At 41.5% G+C, this 27,192-nt stretch overlaps 1 protein-coding gene across 5 annotated transcripts in view; it reads right to left on the bottom strand.

Moving 5' to 3' along the window:
• palld (palladin, cytoskeletal associated protein) overlaps positions 1-27,192 on the bottom strand; it is a 67,345-nt gene that overhangs the window by 5,343 nt on the left and 34,810 nt on the right. Inside the window, exons 10-18 of one of the 5 annotated variants that reach the window (XM_005923342.2) lie at positions 26,571-27,039; positions 24,834-24,869; positions 5,934-6,617; positions 4,922-5,066; positions 4,506-4,607; positions 3,075-3,113; positions 1,903-2,124; positions 805-954; positions 451-539 (exon numbers count right to left, since the gene is read on the bottom strand). In XM_005923342.2, the coding sequence (XP_005923404.1) occupies positions 451-539; positions 805-954; positions 1,903-2,124; positions 3,075-3,113; positions 4,506-4,607; positions 4,922-5,066; positions 5,934-6,617; positions 24,834-24,869; positions 26,571-27,039 (1,936 nt within the window). Of the gene's footprint in view, positions 1-450; positions 540-804; positions 955-1,902; positions 2,125-3,074; positions 3,114-4,505; positions 4,608-4,921; positions 5,067-5,933; positions 6,618-12,047; positions 12,775-24,833; positions 24,870-26,570; positions 27,040-27,192 lie in introns of those variants that run through there. The other 4 variants (XM_005923343.2, XM_005923344.2, XM_005923345.2 and 1 more) reach the window with 4 other exon arrangements.

Genomic DNA, 27,192 nt, shown 5'->3' with positions numbered 1-27,192 from the left:
AGCAGGAGACACTGATTGTTATCTGGATCTCTCTCCTTACTCAAAACATCCCTAAGCTCTAATTTAATCAGGGTGTGTTCATCTTGATAACAGATTACAGGTGTTTTTTATGTTCTGTAAGCGACCATAAGAATGTCTGCGATCGTCAGTGCATTTTTCAATATCTGGCCTTGCACGACTGCATACCGCATATACAAGACCATTAGAGCAATGAAAAACAGAGCCATGCTAACAGGTGTTCCCTCTCATTAACACTGAGCTTTTCTCCCCCGAACAGTGGGATTCAGCTCACGGCAAACATTTGCTTAAATAGAAGCTTCTTGGACTGTTTTGAATCCGTGCGGAAATGTGTGAGCGAGCACAGAAGCACGTGCAGATGGTGAACAGCCTGCAACACACGCGCCAGATGGAGATTTTGTTTGTCTTCTCTCCCTCTGCTGCCAGCCTCACCTGCGCATGTGTCCAGGTGCTGAGCGCTGGCTGCGACCTCGCTGGTTCACCGCCTGGACCATCATCCTGCCAGTGCAGCTCACCCTGCCCTGAGAGAGGAAGAGAGGGAACTTATGAGGTGATAAAACGCCAGGAGCGGCAAGTCAGACTGAGAGGAGGAAATGAAATGTGAGTGTTAGAGCTGGAAAAGACAGTTCGAGGGCCTGTTCGACATAAACTTTGGAACCTCTTCAGGGTTTTCCTGTCTCATTCAACCCCCTCTTCCCTTTCAAGCCAGAGAACATTATTTTTATGAGTGGTGACATATCAGACAGGCAGTCGAACATAGGTGTTTGCATCGTTTTTTCAACTCACCTCAGGGTTGCCTGCCAAGATGGTGTAGTTGCCGTCATCGTCCAGTGAGGCTGCAGCAGTGTGCAGGGAGCAGGTTCCATCAGGATCTCGGCTGATCCTGTAATGCTCGCTCCTCTTAGAGATCTGCTTACCATCTTTAAACCAGTAGACCTGCAGCACAAGATCATACAATTATCAGACAAGTTTTTCATGGACTGACTTTGGCACTAACATTGCAAAGAAATCACTTTTTTCCCCTAGCAATATTTGGTTTATATTGATGGGAATAAGGCAGACTGACTCCAGGTCGGCATTGGACTCTGCTACAAGTTCTGTTCATAACTTGTTATTTAAAGATGATATGATCCTGTTGGGCAAGCACAGTGGCTAGGACTAAAAGCAAAACTTCTAAGGACATTGTTCTTAGACAGAAAAGGATGGAGTGCCCGCTACAGGGGAGGAGAGCTGGAGACAGATTAAAGGCATTGCTTTTGATTTACTGGGGAAGCTTTGTCCCAGTCCTCACCTGTAATCATAAATGGGTAATGACTTAAAGAATAAGATCGTAGCTACAAGTGGCAGAAAGGCTATTCCTGGAAAGGGTGAATGGGCTCATTAAAGACTGTAGGAAGACAGGAATAGTAGAGATGCTGCTCTACCATATCAAAAGGAGGCAGTTGGGGTTTTTTAGGATTCTACCAGAAACAAGCTGAGGAGAGATGGGTTTAGACATCTCTTCTTGGGCTGCTGCTCCCTGCCACCTGGTCTTAACTAAGCAGAACAGGATGGATGGATGAATGAAAGGTAATACTCCATGAATATTTGGCCCCTATCTCATTTCTTATTTTTTTCCCGTTAAACCTGTCAACACAGTCTGATTAATACACACAGAGCCAACCAGCCAGTTAGTCCCAGAGTGTATTCCCGCAAAGAGCCTCTCCTTATCCCAGTGTACAATAAATGTACAGTATATACACTTTCCATCAGCACCATCACATATCAGGAACCCCCTCAAGCCAGGAATTTGAACCTTAATAAATGCTTCAGAATAACATATGAATCATCCCAGCTGTGTTTAAGTGCGTTGATGTTCTCTAAATTCGATGTAGACCCTCTCACCTTTGGTTTGGGGTCTCCTTTGATCTTGCAGGAGAAGGTGACTGGCATGCCCTCAAAGACTTTGTAGTGTTTGAGTTTCTGGTCGAAAGATGGTGCCACCCCTCGGGCAGCAGAGTTCTCATCGTGCTCCACGTCATCGTCCGATTCCTCCACCGGAGAACGCTCCAAACGGTACTCGATCTCACTGATCAGACGCTGCTCAAAGCTCGACACTTTGTATTCCTAAATAAGTAAAAGAGACAAAAAAATAGATTTAGACAAACACTGCAGCAGAAACACTGCATTAGTGAGAGAGAGTGAGTGGTTTGTGTGAACCCATAGCGCGTGCAAGTGCATTTAAAAGCGTGAGGACAGCTATCGATACAACCCATTTTGCCCAATTTTAACTTTTTACAAACTCATAAAACTGTCTTCAAGGTTACTGGAACTACCAACTTTCTCCCAATTTCCTAACTGTCTTTACCCACATGAGGCACTCCTCTATCTCATCATCTTCATCAATCTTTCAGTGCTGGAACTCTGAGGAGGCAGTGGAGAACATCTGCAGAGCAGCTTGCTCTGATGACACATCACACAGATAATGACAGGCCTCCGGGCACAGCTGCAGAGCCAACATATATCCTCCTGAACTTGCTGTGCTGCTTAGGATCACAGCAATTATAGAAGTCCTGAACTGGCGAGCTATTATCCGGTAATAATACAGAGGCGGCTGGTTCCATGTTAAAATCTTTCAAAGTAAAGATGTGGCCTAAAACTACAGCATGCACTTTGTGATGGCAGCAAAGTGAGGACAAACATATGTGGTAGAACCAAATGTGCTGATTGATGGTTATGTTGCAATTAAGCTCTCAACATGCTTTAGTATCTAAAATTTATATTGCACATTAAATGAAAATAGGCAGTAAAAGGTGCAGATAAGGACAAACACTAAACACTCTTTTGTGAATATTTGCAAACCAACCGCAAAAAGCGACCAGTGGATATAAAAGCTGAGTGATCAGTAACAAATTCTGTTTCCCTGTATCCTTTCTATAACACTTGTTTCCAAATGAGATAACTGTCACACCTGATCCCGCTTCAGTTAAACTGTACACGTTTATGATTTTTGTGTGCATAGCTTGACACAGTGATATTTTAGAGTGAAAGAAAAACCAGGAGAAGGTGTCAATAACCTTTTGAGGGTAAGAGTCTCTATCAGATGATTTGTCTTCCTGTTGGGAGAAAAAGAGGCTTTGTTTGTGTGTCTGTCATGATGGATTAAACAGGGCAAGAAACAGTTGTGTTTTAAAGTTTGCTGTTGCTAAATTCTTTATATAAAAGATGGAAGTAGCCACGGTGATGTGAACCACTGGTTTGTGGATTCCAGTTTGGGGGCCATAATCATTACTTATTTTAATAAGCGAATCTATCTAAATAAAAAACTGAGGACACTAGCGAACTGTCAGTTACTACTAAGTATATTTTACTGCTTATTCGAATAAAAATCAGGATAAGATGTAGAAAATAAACATCATGCTGTATTAAAAGAGACTTTAAACTAGTTATTGAGACCATAAATCCATCAGAAAAGTGTCTACTGGGGACAGAGATGATTGGAAAAGAAGGGTCATTTTCTCATAGACTTCTAAAGATCTAACCTTTTATTTCCAACCAGATAAAGCGCCCCCTGCTGGATGTTAAATAATCTCAGTTTGAGGTACTTCCATATAGGCTACGTCCACCTCTTATAGTCTGGTTTGTGTGCATGTTCAAACTTACCTGCTCTCAAAAGAAAAAAAGAATACAAACACATGCAAGACACTTTATCAAATACAAAGTGGCATAATGCACTAGTGCTGATGCCTTTGCAAGCTTCGCCATGCAAACTAGCTGTATTGCTCTAATCAGCTGAGTTGCTCCGCATACAAAGAGGCAGTAGCACATATGGGTGGCAGAGTGCTAACTCTGACATTGTGGACACAAGATGTGATATGGGGATGCTTACTGGCAACTTTCATGTAGTCTATGTGTGCATGTTGCTGAAGGATGATAATGCATCACTGTGATGTCCTCCATATAGTCTGATTTGAATCATTATTGGCTATCCCAGTCTAAAATGCTATTGAAATACACTGAAAGATCTAAAAAAAAGAAATTAAGGCTTTGATTTCTCTTTCTTTGTCTTTGAAATTCATAACCAACTCTGTGGGGATGTTGTGCTTCTTTTCTGCTTCTCCAAAGTGACTATTTGGTGTCTAAGAGAGCCTTTGAACAACATGTTTGCAGCAACACTTGGTTCTAGGAGTTTGCATAAACAGAGCTTTTTATGGAGGGCTCTGGAGGACTTTGCAGTGTTTACACCCTGCTTTCATAACGTGCACTCAGCAGTGTTTACAGTGGCTTGGGGTGGAGGGAAGCCAGTGATCATGAGATAGGAATGACACCAGCGAAGTATCAGTGGACACACAGAGAGGTGCATGTGTGGTATGCATGCAGCAGGGGGATTTGTGCCGGTGTAGATATGCTGGTAAAACGGTTTCATGCCTGTGTGATTTCAGGTTTGTGCGTGTGCTGTTTTGTTCCTCCCTCCAGTGTGTGTGGATCCTGATAAAGAGCTGCCGTACCTGTGTGACTGGCTCCTCCTCTGTGTCCTGTGTGTTTAAGACCGTGGCTGCGTTGTCAGCACCCAAGAGCCTGCGAGCCATCTTCTCCTCATAGGTTAACCTCTGGAAGCAGTGATTAATGGGGTCAGTGCGGGTTAGTGTGCGAGTTAGAAAAACACACACTTTTACACTTCATTATTTGTATCTAAGCCTTGTGTCAATAGGGGATCGATTATATGTGGCGGAAGCATCATGAATTTCCTTGAGGGTGCATGAATCAAACGCTCTTTGAATTTTTCGTTGGTTGGATATGTTGGGACGCTTGTTATTCCGTGTTAATGGTTACTGAACAAGCTCATTCAGTAACTGTCTGCAAACACACTGTTCAGTATTTTACTAAGAATTTAACACACCCACATACACCTACAAACACATACCTGTTGACCATTGCTGATGCGCTCCTCTTTGAAGCGCAGTTTTCTCTCCAAATCCTGGATGACCGCATCCTTGGATCCCTGAATGTCTGAGTCTGAGGCGATGCGTGGTGTCTTGGTGACAGAGGACTTCCTTGGGAATGCTTTGCTAAAAGAATGACAAAAAGTTGAAAATAACCTTTATTTATTATATAGGAGGACTTGGTATTATTTCACTGTCTGAAACAAACCGTTATATCCCCCTTCCCCTTCCCTTTAAGCCCCTCGTAAACAGAAGTTTTGAACAGCAGGAAAGTGGCTGAGATCAATATAGGGTCTGGCCCCCCGTCACTGTGTGACTCACATAATCTCAGCACCTCTTTCCTCCATGGCTGCCCCGCTTGCTTTCTAACATGAACCCTTATCTGGACATGTTCAGCTATAGCATTTCGCAGTGTGTCTTCTTATCTCTCACAAGTGCAGCAGGAATTCCAGGAATAGCAGGGGGAGTTCGGGAGTGATGAAAATTTACTGGCAAAGAGCTAAAAGGTGGAATGTCCTTGATGGAAGGAAAAAAAAAAAATTACCCTCTTCAGGGACGCCATCAGACGAGGATTATCTACACACAAACAGATTTTTATCAGCTAACTCAATAAGCAGAGTGCAAAATCAGCTAGATACTCTGCAGAGTGATAGATTTTTAAAAAAAATATATAAGCTAACGTTATTGTTTATATTAATTTCAACAAATCTTTCCGTCTCGAGGACTTTGTGTATGTTTTTTCCCCCAATTGGGGTGAGGGCCTTGCACCTTTTGAGCAACTTTTGTTTATGTGTGTGGGGTCTCTAGTTGGCATTTTCCTGTAAACATGCTGCAAAAAAATGTAAACATGTCATCTTCCATCCAGCAGCAGACATTCTGCACTCAGCTGGCAGCAGTTAGTGCCTGACACACAGACTGTGCTGGCCTGATGCTGCTGACAGACTCTGTAAAAAAAAAGATATGTGGTTAAAAGTGTATTTGAATGTCACTTACACAGTCCCGTTGCCTTTAGGAAGACCCATGGCATTGACTGTAGGGCTGCCAGGTGTGGAAGGTGTGGAGGGCAACACTGAGGAAAGGAAGCTGGAGGCAGGAGATGGAGGGACGGAAGAGAAAGGCGAGGACATATCTGAGTATGCTGGAGATGTGGCTACGGGTGGAGGGGGAGGAGGAGGTGGAGGAGGAAAGTCTTGGGCGGGACCTGATGGAGAGGACAGGCTGCCGGAGCTGAGGAAGGGCGGAGGTGGAGGAGGGAAGGAAGGAGAGCTTGGGGACTCGAGGCCGCTCGCCTTGGTGAAGGTGGGCATGGTGACCCTGCTGAAGGACTTGTGTGAGGTGGGTGGAGACAGAGGGGATGACAGGCTGGATCCAGAGGAGCCAGAGGACTGGGTGACGTAGCCCGCCCCACCGGGGCTCTGCGCTGCAATGAACTGCTTGGGCCGGGCATAGTTGAATGTGCTGGCTTGCATGGCTGTGCTGTTCTCCAACTCCTGGAAGGAGGGAGGAGGTGGGAGAGGTGGGGATGGAGGAGCAGGTGGAGATACTTCCTGAAGTGGCTGCAGAGGTGGAGGTGGGATTTCCTGATTCTGCTGCTCCAGCTGCTGCTGCTGCCAGTTGGCTGCTTCCTGCTGCTCCAACAGAATCTGGTCCTGCAGCTGCTTCAGCTGTGCCGCGTTCCTGTGAAGAACAACCAGTCATCAGAAAATAAAGTTTCATAAAAATGTTTTTTTTTAAAAAAAAAACCCTGAGGGGCAGATGATAACAAGGTAACAGTAAAAATGTTACAAAATCATCTGTTTTTAGTTTATGCATGACACAATAGTCTGGTCTCAATCCAACTGTAGTCAGAACAAAACTGGCAGGAAGGTTGGAGGCCAGATGTGAACATCATCAATGGAGAGTCAAAGTGTTTGGAAAGTCAAGTGAAGTTAGCAAAGATGTAAATTATTAAAGACGCAAAGCATTTTCAGGATGACATCAGCACTCGGCCGTCAGCCTGACAGTTGTCAGCAGGAGTCGAACTGTGTGAAATGTTTTTCCTCTGCTCTGAAGGTGATAGCTTGTCAGGCCAGAGGCTTGGGCAAAGTGTTGGTATGTGTGCAACTTCTGGGAGGAAACCACTGCACGAGCGGCACCGACTGATAGTTTATCAGCCTCTAGCCTCTAACAAAGACTTGTTAAAAACCCCGACTGTTGACAATACATCAAGCGTGGCGCTGGAACCAGATGATAAGTGCAACAGTGAAGAAAACAGCTCTGTTCCTGTTGTTCAGCAGCGTTGAAGTGGATGGACAGAAAACTGGGGTATAAGCAGAGCTGTGGAAAAGTAAAACCCCACGGTTAAGGTGTGGCTCCTCGAATTTGCAGAATGAAGGGGGAAAAAAATGCAATATTTCTGTGTCATTTTGCCAGGATCGTGATTTATTTTTGCACAGGCGTGGTCAATCAGTTCCTGTGTCATTGTGGAGGAGACGGAGGCTAACTCATAATGTAAAGTTTCAGTTGTCGAACCAGGAGGGTTTTAAAATGTTTTGAAAATCACAGGACATGAGTGAACTCTGAGGTGCTCTCCCTGAGGATCAGGAGGCCGTAGGTCTTTGGGAAAAAAGGATGAAAAGTTATAAACCTTGAGTCTACAGCTCACATGAGCATGTGAGACTGATGAGTTCTTCACAGGCTGCCTGCTCAGAATATACTGTACATCCCAGTGGTGCGTGTTGTCAAGAGTCCACCAAGTTCATGTGCCCAAATCTTTTCCAGATGTTGAATAATCAGCGGAGCGTTTCCACTATTTTTCATCTGTGACAATGCAAAGAAAACCCCCTCCCTCTCGGCTCGGGGTACAGATTTACAAATGTCACCAGTGCTAATTTGACAAAACTGATAGTCGTAGCATAATTTGACACGAGTCCTGCCAGATGGACTAAAAGAACAATTGTATCAACAATACCTCGGTTCAGATGTTTCAAACTACTTTTAGCTTTTGCCATCTACTCTCGGTGATTTCATTCAGCCTACCATTTATCAGTTGTAGGTACTGCATACATACTTTTACCCTTAATTGGAGATCATCACATAGACTGTCCTAGGCAAGTATTTTGGTAATACACTCCCAGAAGGGAATTCATTGGCTCAAATAAAAGTCAATAATTCAAAAACATCCCCTGCAGTCATTCCACCTGGTGCTCCCCTTACAGGACTCACTGAGCACACAATCAATCCAGTGTGTCCCCCCCTCTTTGTATACATTTTCCTTTACATTCCCCAAAGGTCTCCTGTTTGGGAGTCCACCAAAAGAGCTCTTTTACAGGAATAGTTTGGCAGCTCGTGAGGCTCACAGCTCTCCGCAGCGGTTTGATTCCTTTTTTGGCGGTGTTCTCGGAGGCATAAGCACCCTGCCCGTCTGCTCCAGCAGAGAGGAAACACTCTTAATTTCCTCAAAGCCTCATCCCACTCTCCTCGACACAATGCTTTACTGCCTCAGCAGGGGAAGACCTCAAAGACCTTTTTAGCATTTACCTACACTTTTGACACTCTCTTAGAGCTGAGTATAGTATTTCTGTTGGAGAAGTTAGTGTTTCCCCCCCTTTTATGTTGTGTAAGTAGGACGAAGGGCAGATATTATCCTGTAACTGAGTTCATCCCTTTGTCTTAAAAAGAGCTCTTCACTTTCCAAGGGGTCTTCATTCATTATAAGTCAAACTGTACATTATTACTATACAACAATATACTCCTAGTGTCAGTCAGCACTGAAATGCATTTCACTTCCAGCTAAATGCCATTTAGCATAGTCGGACTCTAATTTTACTAGATAAGACTGGACTCCGACTCCCATTTGGACATTTGCTTCACATTTGAAAGTGCATGAAAATGTTATGTTAGCTTGTGTTTGAAGCTGCACGAATAGTTTTATAGTCCACTCTAAAGTTTACATGAAGCAAGTGACCAGGAGTCTTCCAGACTTCTATGACCCTGCAGCTGTGCAGCCTCCAGCTCTCATCATCCACACCGCTGTGACCACAAAGTGCATGACAAGCCACTACACAATGTCCGGCTTCTTCATCCCATCTGCACTCCAGAAGAGCAGAATCCTTACTAAAACGTGACCTATACCTTGAGTAGATGATTACAAGTTGTTTAAAATGCGCCGAGAAGCAGAACAGGCTCCCATCACTCGCTCTTATTCTTTGTTCTTGCGGCGAGCGGGTCTGAATTAGGAGGGAAGTGTTCCTCTGTCGTCAAGCCAACGGCACTGTGTTTTGCTGTTCTGGTCTGAGCCAGCTGGCCCACAAAGCGCTCTGCTTCGCTGAGAGAAAATGCTCCAGCTCCTCTGTCTGTCATTCCAACTGTAAAGCAGCATTACTCTTATGTCTGTCTTTTTTTACCCTCTCTCTTTTTTGGTGGTATAAATAGGCAATAAGCCTTTGAGTCTCCTCTTATTTTCATCCTGAAAAATACTTTCCTTGGGCTGGATCCTGTCTTTAAATCCCTTTTTTATCAAAGGAAAAGGAGGGAAGGGTAAAAAAAGGGCTAAGAGGAATCCATCTCTGCAGTTTCTAAAAGCTCAATAAACAGACTCCAGAACAGCTTGACAGTAACTTAATTGAAGGACTCTTTTACAGCCCCGTGATGTATCAGCCTGCTAAACACTGAGATGTGCCAGATGCAGTGGGTCATTACCAGCAGCATGCTGCTTTAATAAATGAAGACCTCAACCTTCTAAATATCTGTGCTTGCACTGTACTGTTTGTTATTGTTCAGGAAGCGCAAACAAAGTGCGTGAGAAACTCATCCACTGTTCCACCGACTATCGAAGCAAGCTGGGAGCCATCCACAGGTTTATCTGCCGCCCATCTCGTTAGCTCTGCAGCTGGCTGTAAAAGACGGAGCCGCTTTATTAGACCCGTCCAGCTGATGACAGGAAGCGTACGAGGGAGAAGGGGGAGAACAGGAAGTTGTTGAGTGTACATCATCAGTAATGAGGGGTTTCCTTCTGTAAACAACAACATGAGGAGAACTGAGGCTGCAGTTCTCAGCAGCCTCAGCAGGAAGACTGAGGAATGGCTTTAGTGGGTGTTATGCTTTCAGGCTACAGCAGAGCAGACCCTATTGTGTGTTTGTTTCTACACACACCTGTGGCTGGGTAACAGCACGGCTTCGCAGTCTGTAAATGATTCATAGAGAAATAGCGAAACTAAGCTCCGGTATCACACCTACAACTCAAACACTGCCTGGAAATAGTGTCACACAAATGGTGACTTAAATCAGAGACCGAGTTCAAGAGAACTGTGAGATTAAATCACACAGTTGCAGCACAAAAATGGGTATAGATATTGAAACACACATCTGGTTCCCAGCTACTGTTGCTTATATTCACCAGTGAGCATTGCATCATTACTATTACGTGTGTCAGCACAAAGCTGTCCGATGCCCTCGAGCAAAAACACACCATCAGTCTGACAAAGTGAATGATTGACACACTGTTAGTAAGACTGTCTTGTTTAACTGTGCCGGAGGAGTCCCTTCTGACTCAAGTTTCCATTTGCTTACTTTTTGTGTTATCCTTCCCTAGAAAATGTGTCATGTTGAGAATTTCTAAACTTTGTGAGTACAGAGAAACTTGCAGTAAGTCTTACATGTACAAATCTGTTGTGTAATGTTGTGAAATTTTAATTTACACATGGCAACAGCTGGGAAAATAATTCTGACACAACACAAAGAAGCCTGCGCTCTTTTCATTCTCTCTCTGGACTCCTTGTTCATATCTGCCCGCCTCTACTTACTTTCACAAGAGAAAACGAGCTAACAAAGAAACCGCTCCAATTTTCCACGAGCATTTCAGAATAATCTCACAGGGTTGTCTGACGCTCAGAATCCAGTCTGCTGCTGCTTCATCTGCAGCCGCTCTCCATCATTCAGTTCTTCATCTCAGTGCATACGTTCTCTTTAGCTTATTTTCAGCCCCACTCTTCCCTGGTATACCTCCACCTCCTCATTGGCTCTAATTGCACACACACCACATAAAACAGAACCAGACTGTTTTCCTTTCTCCCCCTCTCTTTAAAGCGTAACACGGAGCATTTTTCTTATTCTAGCCACACCAAAAAAACAAAACAAAACAAACCAAAAAAAAAAAAAAAACAGCTTACGGCTGCCCGATCACACACTTCCACTTTCTTTCTGCCCTACTTTCTCTCTTTCTCTTATTTCTCCCCCTCGCGCTCTATCTGGGCTCATATTTCATACGCAAGGTGAAGAGGCTCTCAACAATCAGCGAGCCCTGCTTTTCTCTATACATCTCCATCCATCTCTCCCTCTTCTCCCCACTCCTCTGGCTCAGCCCTGATTGGTTTTTTTCCCCCCTTTCTCTATAGAAGGAATGCTGAAGACATTCTTCGGTGGATTGAAGTGGGAAAGACATCGCCATCAAATGGGATTAACAGCAGGAGTGGAGGGAAAGAAGGGTAGAAGGAGGAGGAGGATGAAGGAAAAGGAAGAGCCAGAGAGAGAAAGAACTCAGTCAGTGAAGAGTTACAGCGGAGTAAGTCAGAAGTTTTTTTCCACCTAACAGACTCCATTGTGTTAACTAATCCATCTGACTCCACAGAGGCGCTCTGCAAACAAATGAACCTCGCCACATAAACACAGTCGCACTGCTGGAAAGAAAACTAACAAACTAACTTCAGCTAAAGTCGCTCATAGTGATGCTACTCTTCTTCCCCCCCCTTCTCTCCTTTTTCTTCTTTTTCTCTTTGCAGTCCAAACTCGCTGCCTTTCTAGAGCCTCCAAAATGAATGGTTATCACACTCAGCCTCCGTCTGCTCCTAAACCACACACCAGCTCTGACAACATATGATTTAAACATTAACTTGTTGAGCTGGTAAACCCGGAGACTGTGAAGGAAAAAAAAAGCTGCTGTTTATTCCACCTCAGTCGTTTGCCTCCCTTTTCTTCTTCTGCTCTCTATTTTTATTTTACTGACAAAGTGTTTCAGTCAGAAAATGCAAATAAATTCAAGAAATTCTGAGTTTTTGAAAGTTAATGAAAAGTCCCCAAGCTTAATTCAATTGAGATCTGAGTTTAGACAAGTAAAAGAAAAAGCTTTACCTTGAGTGGTAATGTCTGTGGTGGAGATATTTCCCTGCAGGAGAGTGGACTGCAACTGACTGCTCCACTTTCAGGTAGGAGACGCATATATAGCGGTGAGCGGCCAGACAGTGACAGACACAGTCTCTCTCTCGCTCTCTCTCTCTCTGAGTCAGTCTGTCTGTGAGCTCCTCCGCCTACACAATAAAAGCATGCAGTCTGCCAGCTGAAAGCCGGCCCTTTCAGAATAAACGTTCAGCACTGACCGCAGAGCTGATTTACTGTCATGGATAAGAATGAGAGAAACACCCATATCCAGTGTCTCTTGCTTGTCATTTTGTGTTTTAGATTTATAATGTTTCTTGAATGACTGAAGACTTGAGAGAGACAGGATGATTGAGAAGAGAGATATAGATCTATGGAATTAATCATCTAAAGAAATCTCTCAAATTCAGGTGACACGAATGAGATTCATCCATTGTAAGGTACATTTTAAACTAGGCCACGTCTGGAAATAAAATCCACATTCTCTTTATGGCAGCAGAAACATTATCTATGTCAAATGAGCTGGAGAGATATAATAGTTTCATGTAACGCACGCACACTGTTGTGGACCTTTGGAATCATTTAAACAGTGGACGCACTCCAAGTGTCACTGTGTATGTAAACACACCCATCACAACCACATAGATCTGGTTTCATTCACTGAAAGTATTCAGTGTAAAAAACAAAAAAACTCTAATTTTTGTGGAATGAGTAATTTAAAAAAGAAAGAAAAAGGAATTGATCATTTCTATTTTTGTGAGTAGTCTATTTTTAGAGGCCGGTTGAGTCATGGTGTGTTGGTGGGAGGAAAGTAGGAGGCCGGTGATCCGGTCCAGTGTAGTGTTTTTGTGTCTGTTTCAAGTGTGCGTGCAATGATTGGGGAAAGGTCAGGCAGTTTTGTAAACTGTGTTATCTACAGCAGTCATTCAGTGTATATGTAAGATACTTTTATTGTGAAAGGAAGGGGAAGAAAAGACGTCATTTTTACAAATTCAGTTTTTTGGTAAGCTTCACACTTCAATAGGGTGAAACTTTCCCAGTAACCCTCATCACACCCACAAACATGAAGACTGTGAATGTATGCTATTCTTAAATAAACCGCAAAATAGTTCAAACTAATCGAAAATAATCTGCTTAAAAAGAGTTTACAAGGAAATGTTAAAATATTTTTGTTAGCAGAGCTTTAGTTTTTAAATTAATTGAATCTATTTAATTTCAGTATTCCAGTTTACAGTGTGTTCTACTGTAGGTACAGATAGAAATGAGCACGGCCACAGTTCGTCTAACAAAAGGGATTTTTTTCTATAATTTTTAAGAGTTTTGCATATATTTTGTTCAGCAAGGCAGTTTTCACACAATAAAGCTGCTTTGAAAATCTTCTGAAACCCTTCACATCAGAGAGCTTTTAGATACAATTTATCAGTGTCACCTCAGCACTACGAAACCTGTTATTTCTAATGGTTTTTAGCAAAGTATCACCCAATCACTGTGTGAGGCTCTCGTGCACTGTGGCCAGTAGCAACAAAGCAGTCCTAGCTGGGTGAGTAGGTACAAAATTCCAGTGCAGTGGCCAGTACAACATAAATTTTGGACCTTTTGCTCAACCTAGCAGTGCATAGTGTGTTTGCTTGTTTTCAGCATTCCTTCTGCTTGTCTATAAGTGAACAACACAGTGATGTAAACACCGTTGTATTTTTCCCAAAGCCATTTTCGTGGTTTTGGGTAAAATAAAATGAGATAATGAATCCCACATCTTTGGTTGGCATGGTTACCACTTTGTCTGTACAAAATGTGTGGTATATACTTGCTACTTAAATACATCACATACTTCTGCATTCTTACCTTAAATTTACACATTTCCTTATTTTTTGTTAGTGAACAGAGCATGAGAATGTCTAAAGCCTGTGTTAAACTAGCGGTGCCCAACCCATGGGCCTCGGACTGGTACTGGTCCTTCAGTTGTTTGGTACTGGGCCGCGAGATTTGAGGCTAGGTGTGAAATTTATGGTTTTCTGGGTTTTTAATCGTTATTTTGTTATTGTTTATATCGTTAACTCTATTTCCCTGGGTCTTTTCCCGTGTGTTATGAATAAATTGTTTTTGGTACAGGTACTGGTTTTAATTTGTTGTATTTATCCGCAACACCTTACAGGTCGGTCCATGAAAATATCGTTGGACATAAACTGGTCCGTGGTGCAAAAAAGGTTTGGGACCGCTGTGTTAAACACAGACCATAGCTCATTCAAAAACACCCGCTGACTTTGAGGTACAGAAACTGAAAAAAGAAACTCTCTTATTCATGCAGCACCTTACTTGGAGAGGGTCTCCTTGTCCCTTCGAGGTACGAGTCATTCCCTGCGACTCAACTCATTGACACTTAGAAGCGAGTCAGAGTGGGCCTCGTCTGCTCTCAGTGTCGTTTTCTTGGTGACAGCAGTGTACACATTATCACACCCTCTAATTAACATCCACAAGTGGAAGTTGTGTGGTAGTCTAATTGAGAGTGTGTTTAAAGAGAGATACCGTGTATGCCACACATGAAGCCGCACTCACCACTTGCACCACCACCCGTAGTCAGGATCTAATCACAGGTTGATTGACCTCATCCGGAAACAATTCTTCTCTCCGAGTGTATGTATGTTGGGTAATGTGTATTTATCTGTTTGTTTCTCAGTGTTTAACGTACCAGGCTGCTCTTTCCTGGGAAACACACTCTGCTTTCTATGAGGGGGATCACTGAAGCCGCGTAGTTTCCATGCTGTCAACTCCCAAGCATACAGCCTGGTCTCTTGCTCTCCTCATCCCTCCATGTGTCCTTTCATCACTCCCTCCCCGTCTGCTCACCCCTCTCTCTCTGTCTTCCAGCTCCCTCTCTGTGTTATGAAGGTCAGCTCCCACAAGTCTCTTCCTTATTTGGAAAGTTTCTCCATTCCATGCAGGTCACTTTAGCGCAGCCGACCAATCCAGTGGTTTGTTAGTCTAGTGTCTCAGCCAATCCTGTGTCTCCCATGTCCTTTTAAGGGCTGCCCATCTCTCACTCTGGAGGCCCAATGTGAAATTATCTGCTTTCCTGCTCCCTTGTGTCTCTGGTGACTTCATTTCAGCTTTTATTCTGTTGCACAAACCTCGTCCTGTCCCCGATGAGAACTAACTTTCTGTGTCTGTCTTTTTCCAGTTGCATGTAATCAAAAACCTCTGTGGCCAGCAGTCTCTAAAATAAAGGTATACATTAGAGCAGTGGTTCCCAGTTTTTTTCTGACATACAGAAGTCCTCAAAAGCCTATTGATCACCATCACCTCTCAAGCTCAAATGTGGTTATCTCAACTCATTTTAAACTCAACTCTGGAGCAATTGTAGCTTACTCTTACCTATTAGATTTGGCTTACTGTTAATCAGTTACAACAATTCACATCCTATTTAGACTATTAATCCACTACTTTTTGTTACTACTTTATTTAATAGCTACTAATTACGTTTATGTTTATCTACCTGTGACACTGACTGGGTGCTTTGTTAGGTATATCTGTTCAGTTGCTCAATAATGCAACTATCTAATTGGGTTATCACATGGCAGCAACTCAACAACAGTGCATTGTAGGATTGTTGACACGGTCGTGATGACCTGTGGAAGATTCGGGATTTGAAAAAAAGAATATATCATGTCAGTAGCTGTTATCTGGGCAAAAATACCTTGTGTATGTAAGAGATCAGAGGAGATCTGTTTCAAGCTGATAGGAAGGCAACAGCAGCTTAAATAACCACTCATTAAAAGGTCTGCAGGCAGCTAACAACAGGTAACTGAGGCTAACTTTCACACAAACTCAGCAAAATTGGATGACAGAACAGAAAAACGTGTACAATATTTTCTTGGAATATTTTCTCGGTACACTATGGATTGCAAAGCTCTAATCACCTCAGATGAGGTAGAAAACAGATTCACTTTTGGCAAATCATTTTTTAACAACTCTTTATCTAGGATGTTTAGCTAACATTTTGTTGTGTTTATTTAAACTTTTAGCTAACAGTTTTAGCAGTTAGCCATACTTTTAGCCACTTTCCAGTTTTTAATATGAATTTTATCTTTTAAAAATCTAGTATGTTTAGTTAACAGGTATTTGTTCTACTGTGCTTTTAGATATGTTAACATTTCTAGCCACGCTAGAATTTTAGCTCAATATTTCAACTTGTTTATTCAATTCAGTTTTATTTATATAGCTCCAAATCACAACAACAGTCACCTCAAGGCGCTTTATGTTGTAAGGTAGACCCTACAATAATATATACAGAGAAAAAACCCAACAATCATATGAACCCTCATGAGCAAGCACTTTGGCGACAGTGGGAAGGAAAAACTCCCTTTTAACAGGAAGAAACCTCCAGCAGAACCAGGCTCAGGGAGGGGCGTGGCCAATTACTGCGATCGGTTGGGGTGAGAGAAGGAAGACAGTTTATTCATGTTTAGATGTTGTACGCCATTACTGCATATTACTTATTCAAGATGTTAAGTTAGCAATTTAATTGGTTTATCACAAATTCTGGTTAATGATTTCTGACTTTAGTTTATAATTCTAGTTTTTTCTAGCTAGAGTTACAAAATGATTCCATTAGCTAACAGTGTCTAAATTTACATAATTATAAAATGTAAATTAGTTGATGCACTCTGTAAACTATTTTATTAATTTTATTTACTTTTGGCCATTCTTTTTCTATTATATTTATGTATTAATTATTAATTTTCCTTTCTATTTTCTACTGTGTGCCTGTTAATTTTGCAGGTCCACACAATCTTACAGTAAATTAAATTGTAAGTTTTGATTTTCTTCAGTTTAGCTGAACTAATTTTGACACATACCCACTGACCACTGCAGAAGTACCCCAGCTTGTGAGTTACTGCTTTTTATCCGGTCAGTGCTTTAGATGTTTGATGATGAAGAACCACAAGCAAAGATGTCAGTGTGCAGCTAGTACCATATGTGGTTCTTTAACATAAATGTTTCCACCACTTTCCATAAACCACAAGCAACACCTCGACAAGAAAGTGATTGTTAATACTTCATTAGAGAGTTCATGACTTGCACCTCGTAAATACAAACACACTGCTGAGAGGAAGCTCTGAGTCACAGCACAGATATGCGACATATCCTGGCAGCCCTAGCTCCTTGCTCAGCAATGCAGCACGGACAGAATGTGAATCCTGGTTTAAATCCTGGTGAGAAGAGTGAGGTTTTTAAAATGAACAAATGCATAAAGAGTCAATGACGACCTGTTGTGACACAAGTTTATTCTGTGTGTGTTTCTGAGTCAGTTTAGTAAGAGACTAATGAGGACTACTGAAGAGACGTTTGTTTGTGTCTTTGGTTTATACCCTGTTTCCCTGGCAACAACCTCACTGGGGTTATAGCGGTTTGGCGCAACTACGGAAGTCATTTAATCTCAGAGGTATGATAATTATTTCAGTGGACATTGACCTTCATATACTTTTTAGTCTATCGGCTAGAAATACGGGCTGCATTAAAGTATATTAGTCCATTCTAATTTTATAACTATAGAATTCTATGGTAAAATTCTATTACTGCAGTATGTAAGCATGTCCTGTAAGCACTCTGTTGATAACATGTATGTAATGTCTGCATTTTGAGGTGTCTTTTTTTGTTTGTTTGTTTCAGAAGGATAATGAACGAAACTGAGTACCTAAAGTTGTTCTATAGACGGTATAGAACAGATGGATGTAGCCACCATGACTGCTGTCTAGTACAAAGTAACCACCCAGCAAAATAAATAAAAAAATACTCAAACCAAAGTCCAAACTACTGTCTGTACCAAGCAGCAAGCCAAATAAATCCATTAAAAATGCTTGAAAAGTCATCAACACCACAAACATCTTTAAGTTGTATTATGAGACAGCAACTGGCTAAAGCCATACACAGTATAAAACACTGATGTAGCCTCCAGGTTTCAAAAATGAAGCTAACACACAAGTGCCTTAAACCTGCTTTTTTTAATGGCCACCGGGGGGCGAGACTTGTAATTGCAAAAAGAGTTTTGGTCCTATTGAGATGTGCACATTGTTTGAGAGTTGTCCGCCATTTTGAATGTGTTACAACCCAGTGTTGGTCAAGTTACTTGAAAAAAAGTAATCAGTAACTAATTACTGATTACTTCCTCAAAAAGGTAGTCCTGTTACTTTACTGATTACTTATTTTCAAAAGTAATTAATTACTTAGTTACTTAGTTACTTTTTAAAAACACGATTTACAACCTGAATAGGTGATAAAGCGATAGCTCTTTCAGCCCAATTCTACTTTTTCTGCATAATCCATCATACAAAATGTAATCAAATGAAAAAGTCTCTTTTTAAAACTTGTTTTATTAGTTTTAATCTTTTAACTTTATGCATCAAGCAAAAATTTAATTATATGCAACATTCTCTGACTGGAAGAAAATAAAATATTTTTTGTGTTTACACTCACTCTTTCAAATAGATGCAAGTAAAACACAGCAGAAAATAAATAAAGTCAAAGACTCAGCGGTCCTGTTGCTCTATTTTCACCTGTAAAGCAGGAGTTGGGTAGGTGGAGGTTTGCCCTGGTGCAGGTGTGCTGCAGCGGTCAGTTCCGCGAGTTTCTCTGTGAATTTCCCATTACGTCGTTGCGTACTAGGTGCTTGCTTGGAAGTTCAGGGTTTTTTTTCCACTGTAAAAAGACGTTTTCTTCCCACGCACAACGGACGCTAATGTTTTTGTCACTTTTTATGGAATCAAACTCAAAGTAAGGTCAGTACTTCCACGCTTTAAATGCTGCACGCTCATACTCTCTCCAGCACTCGATATATTATCCACTGTTAATCTGCACACAGCTGCTGCCACAAACGTCGCACTCGCTTACGTCACTGTCACGAGACATTCTCGCAAAGAAAAAAAAGAAAAAAGAAAAAAAAAGAAAATCACAGTTTTAGTAACGCAGCGTGCTTACGGGAAAGTAACGGTAATCTAATTACTGTTTTTGCAATAGTAATCCCTTACTTTACTTGTTACTTGAAAAAGTAATCGGATTACAGTAAACGCGTTACTGCTCATCTCTGTTACGACCACCGGTTACTTGGAAAAAAATGTGTATTCCTTGATTGGCTGTCAGTGGTTCCTGGCTCTTGCTGGGTGAAATTGATTCACAAAGAAGTTGCTGTACCAAAAACCTCCTAGTGATTGCTTTGGTTGCTAGCAGACTGCCACAGTTGCGTGTAGTTTTTCATGACTGCTTGTAAACACTCGCTAACTACCAGCTGGGCAATGGACTTGGGCTTTAGCAATCATTTTCCTAGTGAAGGGAATCAAACCTCCACTAACCACTTACAACCTGTTGGAGAATGGTAATTTTTCCTTCACAACCGGTGCCTGTAAGATGGCCATGGACGGATCTCTATGCCTGTGTGATTGGGGACTTATTGACTTGATCACATGTCCAAAATGTCCAAAACAAATCAGGGTCAGATGATCAGTGATCATGCGTTTGCAAAACCTCAATAGTAGTCTATGAGAAACTGGTTTCATTATGAGAAAGAAGGATTATCTAGGGTCTGCTTTGACAATCACATGGTTTCCTTGTTTGTTACATCCAACTATGACACACCAAGATGGCTTCAAAACAGGACTTCAGAAACCAACTGATGATGTCATATCTTTCATACTGTCTATGCCTGAGGAAATGCTGCCACACTCCTAACTTTAAGCTTTACAAGTATTTATATATAACTAAAAAGTTCACCTCCTTTAGAATTTAAATGCATAGCGAAATATCCACAGAGGCTAAAACCTTTTACTGTATTAGCCTTGAAAACATGCTTCATAGTTAAGCATTTTGAACGTGCGAGTCTGTGAGGATTGCTTCAACTGGCCATTAGAGGAGTTGCAGTTTTTGGCACTCCTTTTCTTGCTACATTTTTAAACCCTGGAGGCTGGTGCTTAGTAAAACTAGTCACTAGAATTCCTGTTGAAGTATACTCAAGTGAACTGTACAGAACATTCTTGTTAGTCTTAAGGAGGTTTAATTAATGTTGCCTTCATTTTTCAGCTGTTTTTCTTGTGATATTCATGGTGTTTGGGACCACCCACCCTTTGTCTGTGTGTGTGTGTCTGTGTTAGGGTTGAAAAGTATTTGACTGTAATTGGAATTTTAGAATAATGACTTGATCTGATTAGAATTTTTCAGACTTCTGTTATCCAAAAATAAATCTGATTAATATAACCATGATAAGCAATGATCGTGTGTGTGTGTGTGTGTTAGGTCATGCCTTTTTGCAGCCTGTATTGATCTACTTTCTTCATAAGGGAAACTTTTTACATACTGTCAGCTGTGTAATTCCATTCTAATTTTCCACTTCCTCCCCTTTCCAGATTGATTGACCTCTGCTTTCATTATCCAGGCCACTTCTGCTTGCACTTAAAATATCAGTTCAAGACTCTTTATAATCAGGTGCTGTCACTGCTTACTCCATGTACAGTAAGTCTTTGGTCTGTTTAAAATCAAATACACAACTCATGTTCCTCTTTCTTTCGCCCTCAGGCTTTGCACTAGCCACACACGCACTGCACATTATACAGTCAACCATTCATTATTACAGCATTTCTTTAACAAACCCACAAAAAAAAAAAAAAAAGCCCGAACCATTCTGAAACCTCTGCACAAACATCACGATCACTGTTGTGAGAAAAGTCTAAATTGAGGTCCTGCTAAGTGCCAAAGCTTGCCTGTTTTTCATCATACTGAGTAAAAATGAACATAATGTAGAGCTGTATATAAAAAACAAATCCACAGCAGTACAGAGAGTTCAGCTCGCACGTACATAAGAAGCAGTTTGTGGAATAAAATCCATGCAAGAGAACAATTTTGACTGTCAAAGCCAATGCCTGGTCTTATGAACAAGAGATTAAGCTGTGGAATGGGTTTGGGGATAATTGTTACCTCTGCTACTCATGCTTGTTGTAACGCCCACCTAAACATGATGCGGTACCAACCTATAATATAATGCTTTGCCCTTAGTATCGCGGTCAACATCGTGGTGGTCACACCTTTTTAATATTGCACTCTAGTGTCTCTTTCTGTGTCTTGGACTCTTTCTTGGAGTATTTCAGAGTATGTAAGTCGTCGTGTCATATGTAGATTGTTAAATAACTTGTACATCAAAAGTAGGTATCGAAACTGCAGCTTCCCTTTGTTACTTACCAGATCCCTTAAGACAGCAAAGTGAGGAGAGAGGATGACAACCCAGCCCCTCAGCAATTTACCGCTGTTTGGCTAGCATCAGTCTTTGAGAATCATACTATTGATTTTTGCCAAAGGTGTCTCCAGACCATACTACCATCAACACCAAACACACATTTGGTTGTAACTACACTTGCATGGTCATAAGGTCACAAGTAAAAAAGATAATGTAAAGCTCTCAAGCATGTCTTTGATATAAAGAGATGTTTAGGACGTAAAGAAGTATGAAAGTAAAGTCTACCCTCTATCCACTGGGAAACAAAATCAGAAGGTTTAAGGGAAACATAACGATCAGCATGATTTGGTAGGGATAAGTAACATAAGTGTGCTTATTTTCAAGTATGCTTAATACTAACTTTGTATTTGGTTGCTCTTCTAGTTTTTGACTATTGATTAGATGTGAATAATATTTTATGGAAGAATAAGTATTCATAAATAAGTTAATGGGGAATATTCGGTCCATCCAGGACTGATTATAGTCAAAAGAATGTGGGTATTTTCTTCAGTGGTAAAATATACAGTAGTATGGCTCTGTTTTGGGACCTCCCTGCCCTTTCATACCGAGTACTGACAAGGAACATTGAAGTTGGATTGCAAAATAGCTTGCAGATGAAGAGCAAGTTAAAGTAAAATAATCTGCACAATGTGATGTTTTTCGGGAGTAAGTCCAGAAGGTGTAAGTATAAATATAGAAGACAAACAGCTGAGCCATCACCTGATGTGAGATAGCTGAAACCTGCTGGGACTGTGAGTGCAGCTTGACTTCATAGCCTTCATAAACTAATACAACCTCTACGAAGATTTCATGTATCACGGTGTGACGATAACTTTTTCTTTTATGAGGTGTCTCAATAGACAAGCATGAACCTTTACCTGTAGGTGTATAAAGAAAACCAACCCTGGATACCAGCAACACTGACACGTCATCTGCTAATACATGTGCACGCATCTGGATTAGAGCACACAGATTTACAAGCTTAAGGTGTTACTCCGCCAGTCTGTCATGAAAGCACTTTACAGGTTGTCACGCGTTCACAGTTAAACCCTGCAGAACAGGTGAGACAATAACTCTTCCCATGATGGCCCTGTCCATATGTTTAGATGCAACAGATGTCTCACTGGCACGCAGTATTCCTCAACTGTTTAAGCTCTATATTTAAGGGCCTGCTATGGGAACCATGGTTTATTTCCCAGACAAGCATACACAATCAAATGAGCTCCAATGCCAAGAGAACTTTGGGTTGCCTTAAATAACAAAATGTGCTTGAAGCAAAAGGTCACATTAACTAAACATTTTTACATTGTATGCTTAATCCTTAAAACAGTTTATAAAAAGAAAAACAAAAAACTGTCCGTACATGTTTGTTGCTTGTTCTTTTATCCTGCTTGCAGTAGTCTGAAAATATCACATCCATCAAATTCACTAAGTACTAAAGCACATAAATCAGCCATAATTCATGTCATTGTGTAGTAACGTTAGATGTAAAAAAGCTGAATTCCAGATGCAGTGAGATAGTGTTTCTAGCTTGCTATCCATCATTTCACTGCCTTGTGGTAAAGAACTTTGCTTTCCATTCAAACACGAACCTTGGTTCAGATCTACCCAGACAATCTGGGCCTCTCCCCTGAGAATTTCCTATAATTCTTAATGCTGATGTCTGGCATCAACACCGGACATCAAACCCAAATGCCTACCAACCCAGCTCGCTGTTCCTTCAGCAGAGAGAAACAGCAGGTCTGTTTTCACAGCTCGGGTCTCTTGCAATCCCGCCTGCCTGCCAAGTCACACAGCGACTTCCTACATCTCATCAGCCCAGTATTATTAAAGCAAAAGTCATCCCTTACACAGGCTTCCAGTATGTTGTTCCTGTGTTTTATTTTAGATTTATGAATATGCTCTTTTCATTTGAAATAAACACTAGCGATTTGCGATTATCTAGCAGCTGTTCTCTGCTCGATAATAGCCAGTGCTGTGAAAACACTGCATTTTTGGGAGCTATTTGCATGCACGACTTTCAGTAGTAAAAGCTTAAATGCACATAACTCCAGAAAACTAATGACGTAGCATGAAAGCAAGTAAGTCTAGACACTTATCCTTTAAGCTAACTAAACTGCTCACTCTGATAATTAAACTCAATCCACACTGATCCTCACTGCCTTTGTGTACATACAATAAAACAAAAGCTATTTCACGATAAAACCTTATTTTAAATATACAAGACGTTAGTGTAAGAGTTTCCACACTGTGTCTGTCTGCTAACAAAGTGGTTTGTTGGAAAGTCTTATGTAAAAAAAAAACCTTCTGTAAAAAACAAACCCAAAAGTAATTAAAGCAGCAAAGTGGGATTACTTTTTAAAGTTGCTGCATTGCAGAATATCTCAGACTACATGGACACTGAACAAACAGGACCTGATGAACTGAATGAAAAGCCCTGGGTGCTTTAAGCTGAGAGTGGTCAACCTCTGTTTATAGAGGCCATTTGAGGAAACGGTCTGGCAGAAAGATGACCTTTGGCTAATGGCATGGCTGCTGCTGGTTTTACTGTGTAATTACAGATTTTAAAGGGGAGAGGGCAGGAGAGGGGTGGCTTACACTGCCTCACAGTTGGGAATTGATTGTTTCTAGTGGCGTACTTGTGATGTTATTGTGGAAAAACTCACAGAGAACCAACTTTGCTGATATGCTGCTAGTTGAAGAAATCCCACACATTTGTTAGAAATGTAACCCTCGTACACAAAGTTGCTGTACATTATGTTATACAAATTAGATTTGGAAGCTAAAGTCAGTATCATTGTCATTGGTATCTATAATATTAATCTCATATTCGTTTAGGAAAGAAATTTAAATGGAATGTAATGCCCGTTATAATCAAAACCTAAAATTCAATATGAATCATTTAACAGGATCTTCTGTTCCCATCAAGGTTTGAACCATTTTGGACAACAACCAGTTAGCCTACAACTAACTTGCTCTTGTCCCTGTAGCAGTGGTTGATGTTAGAATGATTTAGCCCTATGATTTTTGGCTTCTTTCTGGGTCTTTATGAGTCCAGTGGTGCTATTTTGGGGGCTTTTGATTTTTTTTTTTACCCTGGGATTAGTTTTGATGTGTGTTTAGGTTGGAGGGATAACACCAGATCCTATAACCCTTAGTGGGATGGTCTGTGAGGCTTCCATTAAAGGGTTGTAAGGCCCTTTAGCCTTTTGCAATTCAGTGGTAATATTTTGCTGATTGTTCGGACTTCTGTTTTTTTCTTTGTTGATAATAAATGGTAAAGTTTTTTGAAACTACTCAACTCGTTTTGGTTATATTGGATGTCTTTCTGTAGGGTTGTAACATCATTTCGTGGCTTTTCTGGGACTGTCTGACTTGCTGATGTGAAGTTTTAATGAGTTTGATTTGTTGTGTGTCTACTATCGCTTTGCCTCTTTCATAGTTAAATTAACAAGGTCTACAGAACATGTGGCACAGCTCTACAGCATCGTCCTCATAGTCATATTTACCTGTAATTTTCTGCCTCCTCCACTATACTCTCAGCTCTGGAAGCACAGAATTAACAAGTCATAACATTTACATGAACACCAGATAGGAGCAGGTATCAAATCCAGCACACATGCAGTGAAACTGGACTGTGCAATGCAGGAATCAAGCTTTACTGCACTGTAATCAAACTGTAGACCACATGCAGACAGACATAAGCCACATCAATGCCACACTTAACCATCTGCTGTGGTTTTCATATACCAAATTAACGGTTTTATTTATATTTATATATATATTTGTTTGTTGCAAATCACCTTGCGGCTAACAGTTGGCATATAGTGGACATCCAGTCCGAGACCCAACAATGTATTTACCGAACTGCATGTGTATGTCAACCAATGGTTTTCATTGGTAGTATCTTCAATGTCTCATCTCAAAATTGAGAACTGCTTTTGGCCGTTTATCTTACAAGAGGCTGAATTTCATTCACATCTGTTGGTGTTGTTCACCACATTTCCCCTTAACTTTTACCAGAACTAAAAAGATGAAATATTGCAGGTCAAATAAAACTAAAGAACATTGTGAGGGCACTTTTCGGTAAAACCAAAGTTCTGGCTGTACAGCATCTATCCATTAAACAGAAGAAGGTCAAGCAATTTAAGTTTTTTTTTTTTTTGTTTTTTTACATATACTATTTCACTTTGTTATTTGTTATGTCATGTGTACAGCACTTTGTTTTCAGCTGAGAGTTGTTTTGAAAGTTCTATATAAATAAATTGCTTGCTTGCTTGGTGTAGTACCTTCCTTGACAACCACACATAATTTCAGTTAAACCTTTCAGTTTTAAAGTGCCAGTACATGATAATTCAAGGATCATTTAGGTTATTAACTGGATTTCACTAATGTCTTTCTGAAAATTGGAACCAATTCAATGCATCTGCAGGCTAGCCTGGGTGATCCGGGGCAGAAGGATCACTATGGTGATATAGGAAACCCAGTGGATTACCAGTATATGTTTCATTCAGCCTTTACACAGACACCGATGATTCTTAAAGTCTAATTAAAGTCCAATATTTGTTAAGTTCAGTGGACCAAACTGCCATCTTTAAAATAATTTCATTAGGATAACTCTAATGTGAATATGAAACAATACCAGTGTGGCACCCTGGAAGCATGAAGGGAGTGCTAACCACAGCTTCCCTGCTTTTAGGACAAAGGTGGAGTTTTGTTACATGTCCAAAAAAGAAATGCATCTGCTAGGTGGGTAAAACCCATGCACAAAAGGCTTGTTAACTGCAGACAAAACACAGGACTTTTGAAAATAAAGCCATACCCTGTCCAGCCCTTATCTAATAACCATGACATCCTACCTGATCCCTACAGAGCTGTCAGAAAGGTGCTCAGGAAAAAACACTATACTCTGTCCTGGGCTGGGCGTGCAGTGCGAGGTCAGACAGAAACAATAAGAGCCATCCAGCAAATGCCACTCTGATCTGTTTACAGGCACAGACAGACAGCAGCTCCCAGACTCACCCTGGCACACACGATGCCACACATAAAGGCAGAGGAATGCTTTTGTTCTGAAAAGGCCCGGGAGTCCCCCTTTAACCCTCCTGACAAAACCGAGACTCAACACTATCATTCCCACCACACCTCAGACGATCATCCAAGTCTGTCTCCCTCCCTCCAGCAAGCCCCTTGCTGCTGAGTAGCATACACCGTAGGCACAAACACATGTGGACAGGACCGATACTTACAGCTTTGGTTTAGGTTTGGTAGGCAGCGGAGGCCCGTCTTTCCCAGGGGATGGAGACAGCTTGCCTGGTGCTGGGCATGAATCTGGTATCACAGGGGCTGGACTTTGAACTGGCATAGAGATATCTGTTGTGGGATCAGACTGTGGCAGAGGTGGCGGTGGGGGCGGTAGTGTGGTCTCTTTAGGAAGGCTTGGAGGTGATGGTGGATGCAGGGTTTGGCCATTTTGCACAGATTCTTTCCCTTTGTCCTCCATCTCTGTGCTCATCTGTACTGGAGGCATAGTTGACACACTGGGCCAGATCTCCAGCTCCTTGATCTGGAGAGTCTCAGCGCTGGGCTGAGGCAGCGTCTTGGGTGGCAGCTCCAGGAGGCTGATCTCGGTGGGTGGGGGAGGAGGAGGGAAGGCTGATGCATCCTCAAACCCTGAGCTATCACCAGACATGCCATTACTGGATGAGTCCTCAGCTGCTGAGGGAAACAAACAAGAAGAAGGTGGATTTTTGTTTTTTAACTTTAATGTTTAGTTTTTCTTCTAGCCATCACAGACCTTATAAAGATCACACACACACACACACACACACACACACACACACACACACACACACACACACACACACACAC

This window comes from Haplochromis burtoni, unplaced genomic scaffold (assembly GCF_018398535.1).
Source record: "Haplochromis burtoni strain Fernald_Lab_line unplaced genomic scaffold, NCSU_Asbu1 Contig_65, whole genome shotgun sequence".
NCBI classification, from domain to species: Eukaryota; Metazoa; Chordata; class Actinopteri; order Cichliformes; family Cichlidae; genus Haplochromis; species Haplochromis burtoni.
This window is presented reverse-complemented; position numbering and strand designations above follow the sequence as displayed.